Source organism: Protopterus annectens, chromosome 3.part1 (assembly GCF_019279795.1).
Source record: "Protopterus annectens isolate FY-2018-M chromosome 3.part1, PAN1.0, whole genome shotgun sequence".
Lineage (NCBI taxonomy): Eukaryota > Metazoa > Chordata > Ceratodontiformes > Protopteridae > Protopterus > Protopterus annectens.
The window spans coordinates 1,467,178,826-1,467,203,121 of record NC_056732.1 but is presented as its reverse complement, the minus strand read 5'-3'; the positions used below and the strand labels follow the sequence as shown (position 1 = coordinate 1,467,203,121).

At 38.3% G+C, this 24,296-nt stretch overlaps 1 protein-coding gene across 1 annotated transcript in view; it reads left to right on the top strand.

Annotated features, from left to right (window-relative positions):
• The window catches only part of LOC122797794 (cubilin-like), a 2,156,354-nt gene that overhangs the window by 1,352,189 nt on the left and 779,869 nt on the right, over positions 1-24,296 (top strand). The window contains 1 exon segment of the mRNA XM_044066315.1: positions 5,475-5,685. Within this exon segment, the coding sequence (XP_043922250.1) occupies positions 5,475-5,685 (211 nt within the window).

Genomic DNA, 24,296 nt, shown 5'->3' with positions numbered 1-24,296 from the left:
TCCCTCCAAGGATAGGTCATTTTAGAGCAAGAGTATCACAATGGATACTTTTGTAGTCACTTCAGCCACCTAAAAGGAAATTTCTGAGAAGAGTACAGTGGTCCACCCCCCATATAGAGAGAGACGTGGGTGCTGGACCACTTTGGGAAGTGGTCATTATGCTTCAGCCTCATTTGTCCTCCATGCACTGAACTACTTGGCTTACCTGATTAGACTTCTGATTACACTCCAAAGAGATCTAATTAGTGACATGTCTAAGTCAGTGGCATCACAACAGGTTCTCACAACTAATTAGCAACTCAATTTTCCACAATGTTGTCCAGATCAAATGTTTTCATGAGGCTCATTTTGAATGCAGCATATGTTTTAGCCTGCATGTCAGTCACCAGTATCACCATGAGCCACTGGGTCTGTATCATATAGTCAAAGCTTTAGGTAATCGAATACCTAAAGCTTGACATGTAAACAGCGAAAGCTGTAAGCTGCGAACGGCCACTTTAAATAATGGGGTTGTTATTTCATTGCTTTATTACTTTATTGAACAACTTAATTGTATAAATGAATGCTGCTTGATGTAAAAATGTATCCCTTGAAGGCATAAGCCGAGCTACCGGGAGACATCAGAAAAGGATATTCAATTTCTTCTGGTGTGATTTGTGTGTATTTTGGACATTACTTTCTGGATTATTGTGTATAGTTGACAGTATGTCAGATGACTATACCAAATACTGACAGCTTCTAAATTTGATGTGTAGTGATGTCTACATTATCTGTTGACAACCTATGGAATTAACAAACTGTAGGAAAATGTTAATAAAAAATATGCCTGACAACTTCTGAATTTAGGATATAAAAGCCCACTCGAGCCACCACGGCATAAAACATATAAAACTTTATTCTAAAATATAACAGGGATAAGCGCTTTCAAGCAAAATTGCTCTTCTTCAGATCCATATACTAAGATCTTTGAATTGAATTAAATAAAAACAATCAGCCAATCAGGATCCAATAATTGGCCTACACCTTCTCAAGGTCGGTTTTAAAGGCAAACACCATTTAATCCTGGTAGCCAATCTGCTTACAAGTCTGCTATCAATTTAAGTTCACTAAATTCAGTGTCCTGATATAAATCTTCTCCTCTCTTATTCTCCTTTTGTACATAAAGCACCATAAATTTGGCAGAATGAGTAGGATTTAATCCAATATGCTATGCAAGGCACTATGTTTGTCACTATTTCAAACATCTCTCACATGGTGTAAAATTCTTTAAGCATCTGGTTAGTCTTGCTTACATAACACAAAGCACATTTCAAACACTTGGCAAGATAAATAAGATTTCTAGTTCTACAATTAGCATATATATAAGGTTTATATTCCACTTTAGTAAGAGGATGTTGGAAGAAATTTGAGGAATCAATATACTGACATCCTTTGCAGTGCATACAAGAGAAAGTACCTTTCCTAATTAAATTCTTTTTTCTTATATAGTCCATCACTAGGATATATATCCTTACATAAAATTCTCTTCAAATTCAATTCATTCTTGTAGCTAAACAACTGTGTTTCTCCTACAATATCTCTTATCTGATCATCTGTTTTAAAAATGTTCCCGTTCTTTCTAATTACTTGACTTATCATCTTAGTGCAGTTGTTGTAGGGCAGTGTTACTCTTAAATTATTCTTCCTTGTATTACATACAGATGTTACAGTTGAATCTAAACATGATGTTCCATTGTTTCTCACTGACTTCTTAAACCATGGCTTAGCCCTTGTCATCCAAGCTCTTGAACAGTCTTTAACTCCTTTACTTATTTCCACGGCCATGATGCTGCAGTGGTACAGTGGTTAGCATTGCCGCCTCTCAGCAAGAGGTTCTCCGATTTGATTCTTGGCTGGAGCACCTTCTGTGCAGAGTCTGCGTATCCTCCCTACATATCCTTATTTATCTTGCCAAGTGTTTGAAATGTGCTTTGTGTTATGTAAGCAAGACTAACCAGATGCTTGAAGAATTTTACACCATGTGAGAGATATTTGAAATAGTGACAAACATAGTGCCTTGCATAGCATATTGGATTAAATCCTACTCATTCTGTCAAATTTATAGTGCTTTATATACAAAAGGAGAATAAGAGAGGAGAAGATTCATATCAGGACACTAAATTTAGTGAACTTAAATGGATAGCCGACTTGCAAGCAAATTGGCTACCAGGATTAAATGGTGTTTTGCCTTTAAAACTGGCCTTGAGAAGGTGTAGGCCAATTATTCTATCCTGATTGGCTGAGTGTTTTTATTTTATTAAATTCAAAGATCTTAGTATATGGATCTGAAGAAGAGCAATTTTGCTTGAAAGAGCTTATCCGTGTTATATTTTAGAATAAAGTTTTATACGTTTTATGCCGTGGTGGCTTGAGTGGGCTTTTATATCCTAATCAGTCTTTTCTTTTACCACTACGGGTCTTTAGTATTCCTGTGGTTGGTGTTTTTTTTCTTCATTTAACTTCTGAATTTTCTATACTGCTTGTAGACACACTGTGCAATCAGCAAGGAAAGCATGTATACGTGTGTGTGTGTGTGTGTGTGTGTGTGTGTGTGTGTGTGTGTGTGTGTGTGTGTGTGTGTGTGTGTATGTGCGTGTATGTGTTTGTGTGTTTATACACATATGTGTTTGTGTCTGTGTGTATATACTTATTTGTTTGGGAGTCTGTCCAACATCTGATAATCTCAGCACTCAGGACTCCCCATCAACTGATCACTTTTTCTTTCGACATTTAGTCTTTCATCAGTGTCACGGTCAGGGTAAGTGTAGTTCCCTGATGTTATTACAATGCCAGTGGTGTTTCCTGCTTCTTTATGTCTTCTAGTCACTGGATCTTCTAATGTGCCAGTGCGCAGTGATACCTTTGAATGGAAATGGAATGCTATGTATGATAAAAACTAGACCGCTGCATATTCCATGTCCCTGTCGTTTTTGTTACTTTTGAATTACTATTTGCTGTTGCAGTCGACTTTCATAATCTGCTATACTGATGTGTATTTGATATACTTGCTATAAATGTTGGCAAAAGTTCTGAGTGTATCTGAAAGTTATGCAATGTGCAGGAAACCATGGTGTCTTTAAGGGGAAATGCCTGGAATAACCACTATTGTTATAATAAACATTATTGCTATAATAAATATTAATAGTAGTAGTCATATTAGCAGCTCCAGGTATGACCCCACATCTGATTAAGGTTATTATTATTATTATTATTATTATTATTATTATTATTATTATTAGTTGCTCCAGGTATGATCCCACATCTATTTAAGGTTATTATTATTATTGCTATTATTATTATTATTATTATTATTATTATTATTATTATTATTATTATTATTGTTAACTGCTCCAGGTAAGATCAAACATCTGCTTAAGGTAACTACAAAGAATCAAGAGATGGAAAGAGAATTGCCTGAGGAGAGGACGAGTCTGGAGTGTACCTTTGTGAAGAAAAGATGAGTCAAGGCCAGAACATTGGTTCTGAGATGTGGTCTACACCACACCAGGTAGATATGCAACAAACAAAAAACAAATGACTAACAAAGACAAAGAAGTGCAATGTGATGGGAGTTTTTGAAGTCCGAGCTGTGTTAGATTCCGTAACAAGGAAGAACTGAGGTGCAATGTCTGAGGTTTGTAATTTGGAGAGGAACTATTAAAACCAAGGCGGAAAAAGTTGAAACTGTTAAAGAATGGCCAGTTTCCCAACAAAGAAAGAGGTAAATTTTAGGTTTTCAAGATTGTTATTGGACATTCATACACCATTTTGCCTCTGTTGCATATTTCCTTAAATATTTTACGAAGGGGAAACTGCCCAGTAAGATTAGGTGTACTCCAGAGGGTGCAGAAACTTAACAGCAGCTAAAAAGGAGCTTTCATTCAGAGTCAGTTTTTATGTCCCTTGTTTTCTCAGAACTTTTCATCTTAAATATATTTGCCTCAGAGGTCAGGTTGGGACCATCTTATTCCACAGGATAATGGAAGAGGACCAACCTCTCTGCTATTGAAACAGAAATTGTCCAAGTCTGAAACCAGATATTCCACAATAAGGGGGGGGGGGTCTGAGGGAGCACCTGGCCATTAAATGGAACTTATCACAGATTGTGCTCACACACTCAAATACAATGGCTACATTAACAAAAGAATGGAAATATTAAGCTTTGCCAGTAGGCCGTTGCACTACAACCACTTTGTTTTTGGGTGACTTGTCATTTCAGTGTTCACCATCACAGTGACAGTGATCTGAGGGCCCACAGATCCTCCATGCATCTTGATGCTGCTGGGTTCAAGATGGAAATCATGGGTAATATAACATGGTGGCTACCACCTGTACAAGGCTAAAATGTGGCAAGCGAGGAATAATCTTGTGCATTGATGCCTAATCCATATATGATGTGGAATATACATGCTGTTCATGCTAGAAAACTTACTAGTGCATATTTCATGAATGATGTGTAAATGTGTAAAGTGTGGCAAAGCAGGGTCTCTTTAAGGAGCAATGCCTGGAATAAGAAGTAGGGTGGTTCCAGATATGATCTCACACCGATATAAGGTGACAGAGAGATGGAGAGAAAGTTATTTGGGAAAAGGATCTAGAGGAGTCTACAGCATACCTGTGAGATGTAAAGATAAACCAAGGCATCATCTGTGAGACTGGGATCAGCACAAGAGATAGTGTTATGCCAGTGGAAGCACTAATAACAGAAACATGCGTAACGGTATAGAGCAAAGCCTGCTTGTGAGAGACTTTATGCTTGAGTTTTGTGAAGTTGCTAGCACCAAAAGGAATGTTTTGATATCAGTATGTCTTTATTTATGTTTAACCTTACCCCTGTGTAATACTTCCTTGCACTAGAAGGTGTGACTGACTGAATGACTTCTCACCTTGTACCATTTATATTGGTTTGTTTTCCTTTCAGGGAAGTTAGCCTGGCTTTTATAAATGGACAAAAACACTGGTTTTACATAAAAAGATACAAGTATCTGCTGTCTAAATTCCACAGTATACGTAATTAGGTACTTGCCCTCATAAACACACTGGTGAATTATTTATTCATTTATGTCATCTTAAGTACTGTAATGCAAGCTGTTTTTTTTCACAGATTCTTCATTTTCATACAAATCCAATTATAATAGGTTGAAGTCCTTTATTTGTTCAGCTGTGAAATGTTCATTGCAGAAGATGAAGAATAAAACAAGTCGGTTTCTAGTTATCTGAGCTATACTTATATGGCGGTCATCTAAAGTGGCATTTCAGGCAACGTTTGTAATTATTTTTATAATTTCCCAGAGATCCTGAAGTGCATTATGCTCATCTGATTATTTGTTAACAGTATGTTCTATCACACAGACCTAGCTATATGAAGTAAAATTGAGCCGTAAGGTGTTACACTTTTACATTATTCACATTTTTTTTTTGTTTTGTTATTGCAGTGTGCGGTGGGACATTAATCAGGGAAGATGGTGGAAACTTTACCTCTCCTGGCTATGATGGCGTAAGCTATTACACAAATAACTTAGATTGTGAATGGACCATCCATAATCCCTATGTAGCAACTTCATCTATTTACATTCAGATAGTTGACTTACACCTGGAGAACCATGCAACATGTGCTAAGGATTTCATTGAGTTCCGAGTTGGTAAGTTTAATGCCTTTAGAAGTAAAAGCAATTTATTTTTCATCTTGGCCTTTTGGGAAATGATTTTTGGAGGCATTATCAGATAAATGAATGAATGATTAAAGTACCTAGCCACATTAAGTAGCTCCTTTATTGGAGAGTTTTTTCACTGTGCAGCAAGTGATAAATATAACTTTGTATTAACAGTCTGCAACTGTGAAGTCTCCATTTGTTTCACAAAACACAAGGTAGGCAGCTATTTACTTTGGTTATTTGTGGGCAATAGATTTATTTATATTTTGAGTAAAAAATATTGAAGGTTATACAGATAAAGATACATAGGTACACAATGAGAATACATCATAAATGCTGAAAGGCTAAAAATAAGGCAAACATTTAAAAGCAAAACAGTGGTTTGTTTATTACATGATGTTTGCTCAGAGAAGTCTTGAGATAGCATTTTGTCTGCTGCTATCAAACATGTTTTTTTAAATTTATACTTGGATGCTTTTATATTTGTAAGTGGAGTATAATTTTTAGATAAAGCTATAATTTTGCTGCAGTAAAATGTTTTTATATTTATTTATTTATTTATGCTTGCTAGCTCCAGTGGTCTCACCTGGAGGCTGCTCCTTTTCCCAGAAGAAAAGCTCCACACATTAATAGTACAAAAGTGAAATATCCAGTTCTATTTCACAGAAAGATAAAGTCCTGACTGTGGACCATTTGATACAGTTCACTTAGTGGCTTGGGCATCTGAGTTCCTGGTAGGGCAGGATGGGTGTGCCCATGCATGTGTGGAGTGTGTTCACTTGGGCTGTCCGCATTGTCTAATCCTTGGTTGAGGCTGACAACACAGTGGGGGGGGGGGGGTTATCCTATGCAAGATATGTAGGATATTGGCTAAGTCACTGCAGAGGTGGAACAATATGCCATTATGTCTCTATTTCATGCCTGCCCATCAGATATAACAGGTGAGTGTACAGGGAAATGGGGAGTAGAGTATAAGTGACCCCCCCACAGCAGTAATATAACACAGTTTCACTATGTCTCAATCTCCTCATTAGCCCCAACCCTAATTGGATTGACTCCATGGGAGGTTAGGAGGGTAGGCATATCCCGATGATCAAGAAGAAGCACCATGGTCTGCTGATGGCTAGCTGGGTGGTGGAAGAAACAAGATTTTAAAAAAAGTTCAAAAGTTAAATAATGAAAAGCTCCATATAAATATCATAAAAAGTGAAAACTGTATATGTTACAGCAAAGAAAGTCACATTCAATATACACTTAATTAAAAATCTCAGATCACATGTACAAAAGAATAAATAAAGTTATATATTTCATTATGTGCACAGGAAAAGCATACAAGTAATGGAAGTTGATTAAAGGTAATCTGATAACCTTAACAGTTATGCTTTACCTAGCGTTCTTTACAGGATTAGAGCATGGATTAAACATGACCTATTTACAGGCTCTGCCCAGGTTGCATATCATAAGTAACAACAAATAAAAGACCATCTTAAATTTACAGAGTATAACAGAAAAAAAAAGTCACAATAACAATATGAGCTTAGAGCATAATGACTTAAGACAAATATAATAGTAGACTAACATGAATAAATTAATAATAAGACTATTTTGAACTAAGACTGTGCACTTGCATACAAATAGTATAGCTGAAATAGGAGATGGAAGTCAATGACTGAGCTGCATAGTAAGAGATTATGTCTGTATGGAGGTGACTGTCTGTGGTGTAGAGTGGGTTAGTGGAGGAACTGTATTAAATAGTGGAGTGAAGCCAAGCTGTCATAATACTTATGTAATATGACTAGGGTTGCCACCTTTCATTGTGGCTGAACTCAGACCAAAGCCAAACCCACTCACAACTCCCCTAACCCCACCTGTCCCCTCTCCCTACCCACATTCTGCCCATTTTCTGATGTCATAGACACATCAGGGAGAGGAGGAACTTCCTGTTTTCCTGATTTGCCACACAATAACATCACCTTAGTGATTTTTTTAAAGAAAAGGATAGTGAATCTTCCAGCTTAACAAACTATATTAGTCTGTTTGTTTTTTCAAACAGAATACCAGAGTATGTACAATGTTTTCCGGACTACCAGGCAATTGGTTTGATGTGATTTTAGTGATTTTTTAAAGAAAAGCATAGTGAATCTTCCAACTTAACAAACTATGTTAGTCTGTTTGTTTTTTCAAACAGAATACCAAAGTATGTACAATGTTTTCCAGACTACCAGGCAATTTGTTCCCAGAGCATGAGGCTCTGGGAACTAAGGTCGGGTGGCACGATGCCAGGGTAATCCTATGGGTTAGGCTTGTAAAAGGTTCCAGGGCCATTAGCCTAGTACACACCTATGAACCTATGAACCTAGTTTGGGAAAAAAACGGATATATGGTAACATTAGATATGACATATGTTATTGCATTTACTGCTCTGTCAAAATAGAAAGTGTTTGGAAAGGGGTATAAATTTGGCATAGTTAGAGAGGTCTATGAGATTTGAGGGGAGTGCCTGTCAAAGTCTGGGATCAAGTACAGAGAATCTGTCCTCTGTGCAATGGAGTTTAGTTTTGAAGCTATGGAGGACTGGACCTGAGCTGGATTGCCTATAGAGGTTATAACAGGGAGCATGTTCAAGTGGGTTGGTGGTTAGAGGGGAGGACGTGTCCTGATGGAGACGTTTAAACAGCAGTAAGAGCAGAAGGTTGCCAGCTGTTTGTTTAACAGGCAGCCATTTGACCTATAAAGGTAGTGCTCTAGATGAAATGAATTGGCTATGAAATGACCAGTTTTATTAGAAATGACTTGAAGGGTTTAGATTCATAGATTTGTACTAGGCTAACTGTCCTCGGGGACCATTTTAAGCCTAGCCATTTACCCCATGTGAGAATAAAACCCTGCACCTTGTGTTTCTAAGGTAAGCACCTTAACTGTTACGCCAACCACCCACCCAGAGTTGTTCCATGAGGCATTAGCAAATAGTGGTAAACCACGTTCAACTTGGGCATATAGGATGCCCTTCTCATTGATTGGTCTGGCTGTAGAGTGGGTTAGTGGGGGGAATTGTATTAAATAGTGGAGTGAGAGGACGTTTTCGATCCCAGTATTTTTTTTTTTGGTCCCTGTTGGTATATCATATCACTGGCCCTGCCCTACTGCCCCATATCCATTCCAGTTCTACTAGCCTGTCTTCTACACCCTTCCCTGGACATATTCCAGTATCACTGCGGTTAGTTGTGGATCCTAAGGGCATTCTGCAAGCTTAGCCATCTTCATTTCTGTCCTTGCTTTTATTACATACCCTACCCACTTCCGGACCCCACTTCCCTTCCTCATCACTTATGTTTGAGGTCCACTCACCTGTTTGAATCACATCAGTCAACAGAACTGCTAATTTAACCATGATTGATTGAGCCATATTCAGGACTTTATCTATCTACACCCCCATGATGTCCTCAGTAGTGCTTGTTTTGGAGCCCAGAAAAGTAGGTAATGTATTTTTGATTTGATCTTTTCACTGTGATTTGGAAAGTTCAGTGTATGATCTAGCCAGATGCTAATGTATCTAAATATGTTGGTGGTTTCTATGATATCATTATGTTGGTCTTTGATAGAGTGGATTTTGGAGCTTTTAGAAAGTTTTTTTTTTGCATACTGAAAATCATTTTATTTGCTTTCTTAGGGTTTAGGAGGATCTCTTTGGATGATAAGAGCTAAAAGGTCTTGTTGAAACTGTTCGTAAATGACGTGGTAACTTGTGCCAGATCGACACATAACCATATTATCTGCATGAAGCAGTACTTGTAGGAGTCATAAGTCAAATGGATGTTTATTGCAGGAGTATAGTAAGAGAACTAGGATCCCTGCCATGCTCACTTTACCATCTTATTTCATTTGTTTGTTTTCACTATCCACTACCTGCCCCTCCTTTCCCTATGACTTAATTCTTTGTTTACTGTTCTTCTTCTTCTTTTGGCTTCTTCCATTAGGGGTCACCACAGCAGATCATCTTTTTCCATTTCTTCCTGTCCCCTGCATCTTGCTCTGTCACACCAACCACCTGCATGTCCTCTCACACCACATCCATAAACCTTATCTAAGGCCTTCTTCTTTTCCTCTTACCTGGCAGCTTCATCCTTAGCATCCTTGTCCCAATATACCCAGCATCCCTCCTCAACACATGTCCAAACCAATGCAGTTTCGCCTCTCTGGCTTTGTCACCAACACGTCCAACCTGGGCTGACCCTCTAATATACTGATTTCTAATCCTGTCTACCCTCACCACACCCAGTGCAAATCTTAACATCTTTAACTGTACCACGTCCAGCTCTGACTCCTGCCTTTTTGTCAGTGCCACTGTCTCCAACCCATATAACATAGTTGGTCTCAGTACCCTCTTGTAGACCTTCCCTTTCACTCTTACTGGTACTTGTCTGTCACAAATCAATCCTGACACTCTTCTCCACCCACTCCATCCTGCCTGTACTCTCTTCTTCACCTCCCTTCCACACTCACCATTACTCTGAACTGCTGATCCCAAGTATTTAAACTCATCCACCTTCGCCACCTCTACTCCCTGCATCCTCATGATTCCTCTATCCTCCCACTCATTCACACACATATATTCTGTCTTAGTCCTGCTGACCTTCATTCCTCTTCTCTCTAGAGCATATCTCCACCTCTCCAGGGTTTCCTCCACCAGTTCCCTACTCTCACTACAGATCACAATGTCATCTGTAAACATCATAGTCCACGGGGACTCCTGTCTGATCTCGTCTGTCAACCTGTCCATCACCATTGCAAATAAGAAAGGGCTCATAGCTGATCCTTGATGTAATCCCACCTCCACCTTAAACGCATCTGTCACTCCCACTGCAGACCTCACGGCTGTCACACTACCCTTGTACATATCCTGTACCACTCTTACATACTTCTCTGACACTCCTGACTTCCTCATACAATACCACAACTCCTCTCTAGGCACCCTGTCATATGCATTCTCTAAGTCCACAAAGACACAATGCAACTCCTTCTGACCTTCTCTGTACTTCTCCATCAACACTCTCACAGCAAACATCACATCTGTAGTGCTCTTTCCTGGCATGAAACTATACTGCTGATCACTAATCATCACCTCCCTTCTTAACCTAGCTTCCACTACTCTTTCCCATAACTTCATGCTGTTATTCAAGTTATATTCAACTATAAACATAACTTAGATTTTTCTAACTCTCCACCTACTTCCTTTCCCCTGCTTTTCTGTCTCTCTTCTTCTTTCGCTTACCATTTCCTTGTATTTGCCACATTTTCTCTTCACATGTGTAATATTCCCCACTCCCAGATCTTTAGTCGTACCATTTTATACATATGAATTGTCTACTATGTCTGATAGTGACTACCACTATTTCTTTTCATGTTTTTCCCTCTCAAGAATCGAGGACAAAAAGGCAAACCAAAAAAAAAAAACAATGAACCAGTAAAAATGGTATGCTAAGGAGTTGCTACAAGCACAGGACAAAGTACACAAAGTAAAAAGTGCACTACTATTAAATAACCAAAAGGCATCCACTGGTATGTCGGACCTCACTTTGAACACATAAAGTGCAGTATATGACACAATAAAACACAGAAGGTCTTATCATTTTTATTACAAAAAGGTAAAGAAATAAAACATAGTTTAGCGCTTTCATCCTATACACAAAGGACTTCATCAGAACTATGTTTCAGTCTCCATAACAGTGCTTGTATACCTTCCCAGCAACTTAATTGATATATGATGTCATTCAATTAATTAGTTACCCAAAATATAATACAATTAAAAACAATTACATGCATATAAAACCTTATAATCAGACAATTTAAAAATAATTTAACATAATTTTGTTAAAGTTTAGCTCATCTCAGCTTGAGAACCTGTAATAAAGAAATGGTTTCTTTTAAACCTGGAGTATGATTGGCTTCTAGAGGCAACTGAAAAAATAATACTCCAGGGTAGCTTTCCAATAACCACCTCTAGGGCTCTTTGGAACTTGTTCCAACACATAGAATTTAAACCGAACATCACTACATTCAACAAATGTGTTTTGCTAGAGCATTTGTCTCCTTAAGTTTAATAATGTTTAATGATATCTTATAGATGTTCATATATCTATTTCTTTAAGGGTCTCTTTGTTTTTCCCACATAGAGTAAACCACAGATGTCATATATAGCAATACATACCATCCAAATGCTATTACATTTAAAGTACTGGGGGGGGGTTCTAATTTTTCTCCTTCTGGAAGGGATAATAATAATATACTCTAAATTTGCTATATAAGGGCACTGCTTACAAGCACCATATTTATATGTACCCATTTTTCCTATTGCTTTAGTTCTAGTCACATTATAACTAGCTTCATATAGGTTTTTCAGGCATCTTCCTTTTTTATATGCAAAGTGGTTCATTGAAAAACCCTTAATGCACCTGGAATTTGATTAAGCATTTCCCAACATTTGTTCACAATACTTTTGATATTCTTACAGTCCTGGTTGTATTCTAAACACAGAGCTTTAGGGAATGTATCCATGTTTCTATTCTCTAAATTGAAACTACTTTTGCCCCTAATAAGTGATCTGATTCATTTAAGCTACTTAAAATTGGGAAGTATTTTACCCCCCAACATGTTTGGACTTCCAAAGTGATGGAATCCAGTAGCTGTTAAGGACAGCCCCTCTGAAAAAAATCTATTTTTTAGTTCACTGCACTCTGTGATAAAATTGGTATACAAGGAAGTCATATGCATAGCTCTAACCAATTGTCCTTTTATGACACTCCATTTCTAGGAAATGGGGTGTCCGCTACTAAAATGTAAAAAAGTATTACTGTACATGGATTTATGATACATTTTTGATATGTATTGTTGTAAACCACTGTGTCTGAATATAGCCAAGTCAAGATAATAACACTCTCCCATGGAAATGTTGTAAGTAAACTTAAAAAAAGAAGTTGTGATTTGTAGGTATTCCATCCATCCATCCATCCTCAACCCTTTTTACCCATTTTGCACATGGGGTCGGGGTCTCTCTTCTGCAGTGACAATCATCTTGAGCTAAGAATATCCCAAAACAATGCTGGTGCAGGACAGCTCAAACAGTGAAGCTCCTTTATTAATTCATACAATACAAACACCCAACTGGTTAAGTGCTTTCATCTGTTATAATACAGGGATAGATTTTATGGTTTTATGATTTTATGAACATTCAAGTTTTTTACAGAATTTTATAGGAGGATGTTTCTTTAAGTATGTTTGTTTGGTTTGTAAATTGTTGACGCCAAAATAGCTATTTAAACTATGGCAATCTTTATTATCCTGGTTCTGAAGAAGTCTGTATTATAACAGATGAAAGCGCTTAACCAGTTGGATGTTTGTATTGTATGAATTAATAAAGGAGCTTCACTGTTCGAGCTATGCTGAAGTTTTTTAGTCCTGCACCAGCATTGTTTTGGGATATTCTGTTGTTCTTCCGTTGCTTTTGGTGTACATCATCTTGAGCTAAGGTTTACACCATTGGGTGGTTAGCCCTGCCGTGGTAATTCTTTTATACCACTCACTCGAGCACATACTCTTACCTGCAACCAATTTAGTGTCCAATCCACCTACTGCATGTCTTTGGTATGTGGGAAGAAACCGAAGCACCCAGAGGAAACACACATGACCACAGCGAGGACATACAGATTCCGTACAGAAGGTATCCCAGCCAAGAATTGAACCACAGAACTTCTTGCTGTGAGGCAACAACATTATAAACTTGATTAATTCCATCCAGGGTTTGGAGGTCATGTATATCTTTATTTATGTCATTCATAATGATAAGTTCCATGGCCTTACAGATGAGAGTGGTCAGGCTTATGGGTCTGTAATTCCCCAGGTCTGTTGCTAGGCCACCTTTGTGGAGGGGAATAACTGTTGCTGTTCTCCATTCCACAGGAACAAAGACTGTGGTTAGGCTATAATTGAAAAGGTACTTAATGGTGATGCTAGTTCATGTTTTTGCCTGTTTAGAAGACAGCCTGGGATGTCATCTGGTCCCATAGAGGCTGTGTTTTTGCCTTGGACAAGGCTTTGAGAATCTGCTGTTCAGATATTTAAGGTGAGGGGAGAGATTTATTTTGGCAGTTGTCAATAGAAACCAACCATACTCCAGGTTTAAATGAAACAATTTCTTACTTACCGGTTCTCAAGTTGAGATCAACTAAACTTTAACAAAATTATGTCAAATTATTTTTAAATTGTCTGATTATAAGGTTTATATGTATGTAATAAATTATTGTTAATTGTATTATATTTTGGGTAACTAATTAATTGAATGGCATCATCTATCAATTAAGTTGTTGGGAAGATATATAAACACTGTTATGTAGCCTGAAACATAGTTTTGATGAAGTCTTTTGTGTACAGGATGAACAATGTTTTATTTCTTTAACTTTTTGTAATAAAATGATAAGAATATCTTTGTTTTTTTATTGTGTCACCGCTCTTTATGTGCTCGAGTGAAGTCCAACATACCAGTGGTTGCCTTTTGGTTATTTAATAGTGCCTCGCTTTTTACTTTGTATATTTTGTTGTGTGCTTGTGGCAACTCCTTGGCGTACCATTTTTACTGGTTCAATATTTTTCCCTCTCATTTTGCTTGACTATTGCTTCTTCCCAAAGTATTTATGTAGTTGTTAACAGTGACGCACATTATATGCCATATTAACTAATGTTATTTTCCCTTAATTATCTCCTGTTTTGCGCATGTGTTTAAGAAGAAGTAGAGTGCAGCATATACTTCATTTTCATACAAATCCATTGGGCATTTCAGGCTGAAATCTTTTATTTCTTCAGGTCTGAAAATGTCCAGTGCAGAACTATGAAGAACAAAATGGCCCAACATGCCCACCCCCTTCCTGCAACTGACCATCAGCTCCAAGTGGATCCTTTCCTCATTCATCGGGTCTACTAGACCTACATTAGCCTCCCCTGACTCAACCCCCCCCCAAACCAGCACTGGAGAAGGGAATAAAAATGCTGGTGCAGCATCATACTGCTTGTCGGGGAGTGTGTCCTAATTCCCACCCCTTCTTGGCAGCCTTGGCAGCTCTCAAGAGGTGCATGTGAGATGTAGTACATGCACAACTTCATGACTGAGAGGCTTCATCACTTGTGCAGCATAGCACTGGCCAATGTGCTCTGCTGCATATTGCAGCAAGCCCAGGCAGCCTCCAACACTGTCCTCTCACTCCGCTCCTTTTCCTGTGCCTTTTCCAGCTGCCATGCCACTAATCAAATACAGGTCTTCTGGGTCCACCATACATTTTTGGAGAAACTTGGCACCCTTCCCATGGTCTACGTAAGTGTTATTATATCACAGTCCATCAATGTATAGTGTGTAGCAATAAGGCATAAGGGGGTTGTGCCTTATTGTAGTGTGCAATAGTCAGAGGAATGCAGCTTGGCACTGGACTTTACTGAGCTGCAGCTCTGACCTTCTGAATCTTACTCTTAGTCTGCTGCATGTATTTGTCTCGCACCTCATTCTAAACTGCTGTTATTCACTCATTAATCAGCAGTAAAGCCTGATCTCAATATGTGTTTATTCACACCATGTTGACAAAGCTGTATGGACAATTGGTTTGGGATTTTTCCTTAATAAAATAATTATTTCTATAGAGTTTGATTTCTTTATCAGACACAGAGCTTCCAGGTAGTCAGGCTTTACAGCTGAACACAAGGAACTTTTGCATATTAGCAGATCAGAGCATATGCCTGAGTTAAGAACACAAGTGAGATCAGGGTCAATTGTGAGTTAGGATACAGTTGAACATCTTAGCCCCATCTCTTCATGCAACTATACAAGCCTTGCTGTGTTGAGTTGCAAAAAACATTTACTTGCTAAAGTGATTTTGAAGTGATGAAAGTTAATTTGCACTTGGTTATGGATGCACTATTAGTGATTGTCCATATTATAGGGGGCAAACAATGCCTAGGCCAATGATTTTATGAGTTTCCCGGCCATAATAATACTGATACTGCATGCATCCAATTACTGAGGCAACTTAGTGGAGGCATAACTAAGGTGGTTTGTAAAACTCTATGGAGTGTTCGGCATGGTCTTAAGGACCGGGAGGTTTGTATTTCGAGATGTACTCCTTCTATGTTCTGACTTGCAGCTTAGGGTAGTTAAGAAGCTAAACCTAACTGGGGTACTAAATACCTTTAGTTCTCCTCTGGTTGCTGTCATGAGAAAAACACTTGCAGACATTAGGCTAATATAACAATGTTTTTGTTCCATCAGGTATTTTAATAAAATCAAGAAGCAAGTTATCCAAGTACAGCATAGTATAACACAGGAGTTAGTTACATTCCAAGCAAGGTTACTGGTAATGAATAAAGCAAGGAATGGTCACAAAAAGTAAAGCCTTGAGGATGCTTCATGCTATATCTCTGGGAATAGAGGCTGTGCTCTTGATTTTAACTTGTATAATTCTGATAGTGAGAACAGCATAAGAACAAGGTAAATGACCTAAAAATGAAGTTGTTTGACATCTCCATAAGGCGTGGATAAGTGTCCGATTCAAATGTCTTTTTATGACAACACCACTGACTAACACAACATTTATACCTCTCAGTACATGAAACTTAAGGCACAAAGTATGGTTAAATGCCTTAACTTAAGGCCTGATAGTTTCTTTGGTGAATATTACACTTTAGAAGATGCATATGTTTGTCTGAGTGACACGTTTGTAAAGTTGAGCAAGCATCTCTAGTAATGAGATAGAATGAGATAAAATATGAAATTTGGTTTCAGAATAATTAGAATGTTAAGGTACAGGAAGAACCAGTGCACATTTCCATTTTGAAAAAAAAAACATGCACCAAAAAACGCGGCAAGGACACTGCTATTCCTTAAAATCTTTATTGCACATAAACACAAGATGAGCGCTTTCGGGACTTCTCCCTTCATCAGATAAAATTACAATAAAACAACCCCTTCTTTTAAACTAGTGTATATCCAATAGGATTCAGTAAAAAGCCCGCCTATTTTGAAGGGTGGGCTTAACAGGTATCACATCATTTAAACCTGGTGTACGATTGGCCATAAGCTCAATGATCCATCTGGATTCTGCTAATTCTGTCAAATGCTTCACATCACCCCCCTCTAGTGGTAAGCCTTATGTCCTGTTATAAGGGAGTTTAGTTATTTATTCTTTTCATAAGTGAATTGGTGAATTGACCCATATTAGACCACTTACAGTCATGGCCCAAGGTTAAGGCAAAATGAGAATACATCATTGGAATCATATTTACCATTTCTTGGTTTCCCAGAATCTACAACTCCATGATCAATTTTACAGTGTCGGGGGTGATTGCTTTACTTGTGAGGTAGGGGCTGACTGTGTGGCCATGGAAGAATGACTGTTACAAGTCCACGTCCTCTGTATGGGGAGGTGAAGAGGGTAGGGACTGGATTTACCTCACAGAAATTACCAGGAAAAAAAGTTATTTTCAATGATTTTCAGAGTTTTGTTCACAGATGTTTCTGTTTCAGACATGTGACGCTGAAACCATGGTATGACATTCACTGATCAGCTAAACTGTAGACAGCTGCTCCTTTGGTGTAACGGTTATATATTTGAATCACAGAAGTACCATGTTGCTTTAGTGTTTAGAAAGATTTATGGAACCTAATTGAAAGAGATCATAGCTATGAAGGATTGCATACTGTAAGAGAAGGTGGTGCACAGTGAGGGTACAAGGACATGTGATGTGGAATGAATAGCTGGGATAAAATCAGACCAGTCACTGTTTAAGGGACTTTAGGGTGAAAACCTTCATTGCCAGAATTATTATTGTTAACAGGGTGGTAACAATCCCAAAACCAAGACTGCAGAGATTCATCTGAAATGGAATGCTGCGAAAATATAATCTGAGTGATGCTAATATGAATCATATGCTTCTAAGGTGCATAAAAAAAACTCTATTTTAATCATTTTTGCTATATCTACAGGACTGACAACAAGACCCACATCTATGTTGAGGCCTTTAATTTATTTTTTAAATACTTTCTTTGGTTGTATTACTGTAATAAATAAGACCTACAATTTATTAGCAGCTGAAATCTCTCATAGGTTCATAGGCTGGTACTAGGCTATCGGTCCAAGGGCCTATACAAGCCTAGCCCTAACAATTCCCTAGATATTTCTTCCCACAATATTTACTTCCCTGGACCCCTGTCTAGCAGGGTGACTGATGCGATCCCCAGTGTGAATTTCCTATCTCTCATCCAATCGTCAAGGTTCCTTTTGTTCAAACAAACTGTTTTCCATGTAGAAGGTACTTGGAGCATATTTTGACTTGCATTGTTATTAAAACTTACATTGTTCTGGCTATATATGCAAAATGGAGCAGCAACTCTGTTATATAGGTAGAAAAACATAACAGATTATAGAGGTTGTTTTGTATACATATACCATCTGGATATTGTCTATAGAAGTGTTACTCATAATGCTTTTATAGACTGCTTAAAATAAATTGTTTACACCATAGTTTCCTGCTACTTACCTTACTAACACTTTTCCTTCCTTCCTCTCCATTGAGCCAGGTAGCAAATATGAAGACAACAGTGATGTAGAATTTTTAAATTTTCATTTTCATGTTCCCACAGTGTAAATTTTACCCATATAACATAATTACATCCCATGTGATTTTTTTTTACTCATCCAGCATCTTTACTGACCATGTGCATGAAGGTTAGCATAATGGTTAAGGTGTTTACCTTAAGGATACAAGGATACAGGGTTTGCTTCTCACATGGGGTAATTGACTAGGCTTAAAATGGCCCACAAGGGCAGTTAAGCCTAGTACTAATCTATGAATCTATGTGTAAATGTATCTACAAGCACTGCACCTATGAGGAAAAATACAGGCAGTTAGAAGAACAAAAATAATAAATGATCAGCAAAGCAAGGCATCCCAGGGTCAGTACAGTCTTTATTATTCCTTGACTAGCTAGTTTGGTTTACTGACTGACAAAGATTACAGATGAGGACAGGGTTTTTATACAATCTTGAAATATACAGCCCTGTCTCTTTAGAAATTCACTGTGTCCAAATCAGGTTATACATCCATTTAAAATTGCTTATGAGCAGACTATTTCAAAAGTTACTACTATAACAGGTTTCTTCCTGTTTTAGTGACAAGTACAGCTTGCTTTATTATCAAATGTTCTTACTGCTTAATTGTCTATCGCAACATTTCTAATGAGAAAGACTATTTATTATTGTTACAGCTTCAGTTCATATTTGCATTATTACCATTGCTGCATAATTCAGAACTAATGAAAGTTTGCAACTTACAAAGTAATATAATACAAAAGCTTAATAAAAACTTCATATAAATTCTGAAGCTTTACAGCATGTATATGCAAGGCACACCTGCTCCTGTCATTCATTCTATAGATAATGTGTGAAATAGAACAATATACATTTTCTTATTCTTTGATGTTAATGGCATATATGTACATTTTGCAAATCATGTATTTTACATTATTTGCATTCTTTACACATACAGTTTAGGAATGTTTGATAGAAATAGAAAAGTACTGATTAATACGTGTTTTATACAACTTCTAACAGAAGAGCCATTCCTGCTGTTACAATACATCAGTGTGTGTCAGTGTGTGACCCTTGTTTCAGGCTGCTGTGACCTTTCCAGTCTATCTTTATTCTAATAGCAGGCTGAGCTGACAATTCTACAAACCACTGCGAAGTCTTATAGTTAGTTTGCATCTGTTGTCTGACATTTGATTATTAGAGGAATTATTTTCAATATAAATATTTATTTATATTAATAATTATGCCTTGATAAAGAGAGGAATTATTCATAAGCACTATCTTATCTTGGCTGATGCCCTTTTAGCCAGACATTCCATGCAGCTTTTTATTCATGTTTTCAGTCACTGGCATTCACATAAAAGATTGTTCACACATGCTGCTCAGGGAAGATTAAAGTAATGCTGGTATCTCAAGATTTCTATAACACTATGAAATCCTCTTTTTATCTCTTAACTGTATCTAAATTATTGGCTTGAAATACTCCTAAAGGACCTGACAGGACTAAATCATCCTCCACAAGGAAGAGTAAACCTGTCTGGTGGACATCTGCAATAAATAAACTCTATAACAAAAGGAAAAAATTGCTGTTCAAGACCAAGAAGGAGCAGGTGCCCAATTGGAAGCAATGTCTCCTTAGCCTGAACAAGCAAATAAGTGCACTAGTGAAATTCTCCAAAGCAAACTTTGAGTCCAAATTGGCCACATCTACTAGAGATAATCATAAGGCCTTCTTCACATATGTCCTCAACCTCAAAGGAAGCACCCAGATCTGTTCAGAACTGGTGGTCAAGAACACCACATATACAAATGCCGTAGATATAGCAAACTTGCTGGCTGACAGATTCAGTGAAAACATTACCCCTCTGTCCCTCCCATCAGTAAATCAGGACATCCCCAGTACCTGGCCCCTTCCCCTTATATCTAGGGAACAGGTCATCACTGCTCTCTCAAAGGCAAAAAATACAGCCTCCATGGGACCCGATAACATACCAGGCTGCATCCTATGTGAACTCAGGCAGGAACTTGAGCACCATTAGGCGCCCTATTCAACCAAAGCCTGAGTACTGGCTTCATCCCAGCTGAGTGGAGGACAGCCACTGTCAACCCTTTACACAAAGGTGGAGCATCCACCAATCTGGGAAATTATAGACCCATCAGCCTAACTAACCTGATCTGCAAGGTCATGGAACAGATTATCATGGACCTCATTAACAAGGACATTGGCAATCCAAACACTCGATCCCACACAGTTTGGCTTTGTCAAGGGGAGGTCGTGTCTGTTAAATTTGGTCAACTTCTTTGAGACAGTCACCAAAGCCATGGACAAAGGGAAGATGGTGCACACTGCCTACCTTGACCTAGCCAAAGCCTTTGACACTATTCCCCACTCAGGCATAATAGATAAACTCTCTCAACTAGGTATCAATCTGTATGCTACCAGATGGGTAGCAAACTGGCTCACTGATAGAACCCACCTAGTCAAAATAGGGGATGCCACCTCAAGCAGTAGACCCATAACAAGCAGCGTACCCCAGGGTTCAGTCTTTGGGCCTCTATTTGGCATATACTTTTCTGAGGTGCAGGCCAAAACCAGTGGGTTATAGCTGACCATGTTTGCAGATGACTGCAAACTGGGTGCTGTCATCAATTCCCCTAGTGATTTGGACATCCTCCAAGAGGGTCTCACTCAGACAAATGACTGGTGCCAGAAACATTGGCTCAAGCTGAATAGCAAAAAATGCTTCATCATCCCCTTTGGGGAGAATGATGTCCTCACAAATTATCACATTAATAAAAATGTCCTAAGCATGCAATCAGTCATGAGGGATTTGGGCACCCAGGTTGATAGCAACCTGACTTTTGATGACAATGTTGCTTCTATTGTACAGAAATCTTTCTACATGGCCAACCTCATAAGTAAGGGTATTTCATCCAGGGACAAGGAGGTCATAACATCCCTGTATTCTTTCCATATAAGGCCCATTATTGAGTACAATGCCCCTTTTGGCATGTACCTCACAAAGCGCATGCAGCAGCTGGAGAGACCACAGAGGTTCCTCACCAGGAGAATCCAGGTCCTCAAACATCTACCATACACAGATAGGCTAAAAGCCCTATCCCTCTACTCAGTTTCATACACACTCCTCAGAGGTGACCTCTGACATACAAGGTGATCACGGACCTCACCTTTATGGGACTGCTGCATATCCGCAAATCAAGTTCCACTCAAGTAACTCACACATGCAGCCTCAACTTGGTCTACGACATTGTCAAAGGAAAAATATACTTTAAAAATTATCAATACATGGTAGGTTCAGGTTAAGGCACTTTAATCTTGCAGCAAGGAGACAAAGCCATGCTAATACAAAGTTTGTCTGACTAGAATCAGGAAATGCAAGCATTTTTACATATTTTCTAATAAGACATTGCCTACCAAGCTGACGTAGTAAATCACAAGTTTTAACATCATTTCGTAGTGATTGTTTTTGTAAAATTCTGCTTGTAGTATCGATTTTTGAGAGAAACTTCCTAAGAAAAACAACGTGGCCTTAGCTACCACCGGTTAGATATATGCAATGTTACCATTCAAGGTACTATGGCTAATTTGAGCACAAAGCAAGTATAGATTGCAGTTCATTTCTTCAACAGTCCTTTGTCTGTTTTATCTCTTTCTTCTGCAGCTGTGCATGTTCTCATACTTCGAACAGAGCTAATTTTCAAAATCATTACATTACAGAATATGGCATTGTTCATTCATTGCTTCCTGACCTAGCAGATAATCACCTGCTTCTCAAGTACATTTCAAAAAAGGCATAAACATGAATTTTGCTGTGCTAGCAGTTACTAGGTCAGAGGGCATCTTGTAAGTTTCAGAAAGCACACTGCAGTTTCAAAAGCATCTTTTAGTCTAATATAAAACTAAGCTGTATATAAAATAGTGCATATAAAATAGAATGAAAAATGTGTTAACTCATTTAGTTTCTAATTAGCATTAAGCACACACATTAATACATATTTGTCTGACATTTCCTCCCGTTAATACTTTTTAATTCTATTTTCAAAAGAATAAACCGTTTGCTTCTTCTCCTAACCTCTTCCATTCAGGATTTGCAGTTAAGAGAGTAATTCAGTTTAAACTTATGAAAGTGTTTCACTTTTCAACAACTCTTCAATTTCAGCACTTTGATGCAAAGTCTCAGAAACTGACATGTCTATAAAATCTTTGATTAACTTTTTCATGCAGGGAATACCACAACAAATGCATGCTCCTAATAGGAGTAATCCCACACAAATGGCAATCAAGATGTTTATTAGGATGGAACCCCACCCCCCAAACAGATTCTGGAAAAAGTCCGTCAGAGGGTTTGGGCCTGGTTTGGTCATGGTCGACACTTGCTGGATCACCTCAAGATGGTCGTTTATTTTGTGCTGGTTGTCAGGAATATACGAACAGCATTCTTCTTTGATTAAAGCGCACGTACCACCTCTCACTGCTAGGGTGAAGTCAAGAGCCATGTGGTTCTGAAGCACCACAGTTCCCATAGCATTCAGTACATCAGTCACTAATTCGAGAGCAGAAAATGTTGCATTGCTCATAACTTTCAGCTCCCAAATCAATTTCACTGCGCCATATGCAGGGGCTATGCCTGCCCATGATATAATGGTGTCACTCAAGTCCATGTGTGTCAGTTTATCTTTGTTTTTTACAGAGTTAAGGTTTCTCCACCCTGCTTCGATTCGTCCTACTGGATTCTTGGGTCCCTTGATTGGACTTCTAGGTTTACTGCTGACCTCTCTGACGTTTTCAATTTTCCCCCGAGGCAAAGCTGCAGTGTGTCGTATGGCCGGAACCAGGTAACCCAAAAAACAACTGCCGGACCAATTCTCAGGTAGCCATTTATATGCTTTTTTCCCACAAACAAAATAACAATTCTCTACTTTAGTATTGATATAAGCTTGCCCTGCATGAAACATTTTCTTATCAATAATAGAAAGCTGCTTTAAAAGAACAGGATTATGTTGTATCTCGTCAACATTTCTATGCATCTTCGCAAAATATGCATCATAGTTTGTATCACAAATAGTTTTAGTCTTACTGGCTTTAATATAACATTTATAAGAAACAGTCACATTTGCAATTGCTCCAATCCACCTGAATAGTGTCATTCATGTAAAAACATACAATCCCTTTTTGTGTAACAGGTAGGTACAATGCTATTTTGTCTTGTGATTTCACAGGTGTAGTATCAAAAATCAAGTTTTCCCAGGTCTCATTGACCCCTAGGGGGACAGCAGTCATTAATAATCCCCCGTATGCTGTTGGTATAGCTGTGCAAATCCAGCAGTTCGAAACATTAAAAGTCTCAGCATACACATATTTAATTGCTTGGTAAGTGTTAAAGTTTGGATGCCAGTCTATGAGTAATGCATCACGTTTGTTCAGTTCAACTCTTGTGGCTGGGAAAAGGAAAGGCCACAGCAAAAATATCAATGTTATCAGTATAGCTATCAGAATAATCATGCAACTTTTCTGAGGTTGTTCTGCATCTCTATTTACTCTATACCTGGTCATTTTGTTCTCATTGTACAACAATTACAAGGTTTTTGTCCAGTTCAAAGTTCTCAACCAGTTTACAGTGTGTCAGATGAATCCAGGACGCTCGCTCTGCGATCTTGACTGCAGTGGATGTCGACAGTAGTACCTGGTATGGTCCTTCCCACTTCGGAGAGCTCTAGTTCTTTTTCTTCACAACCTTCACCCAGACCCACGTGCCTGGGGCTATTGCTGCTTCCGATGGTCTGGTTTGTTCTTTATCGGAAACAGAATTTAACTGCAAAAGTTTGTTATTCAAAAATCACCTCATACACTCAGCAAGTGAACTGTCAGCCTCCTGCTCTGCAGGCATGAGAGATTTCCATTGAGGTGTATAATATGCCCTCCCAAACAGAATTTCAAAAGGAGTTAACCCTTTTGTAT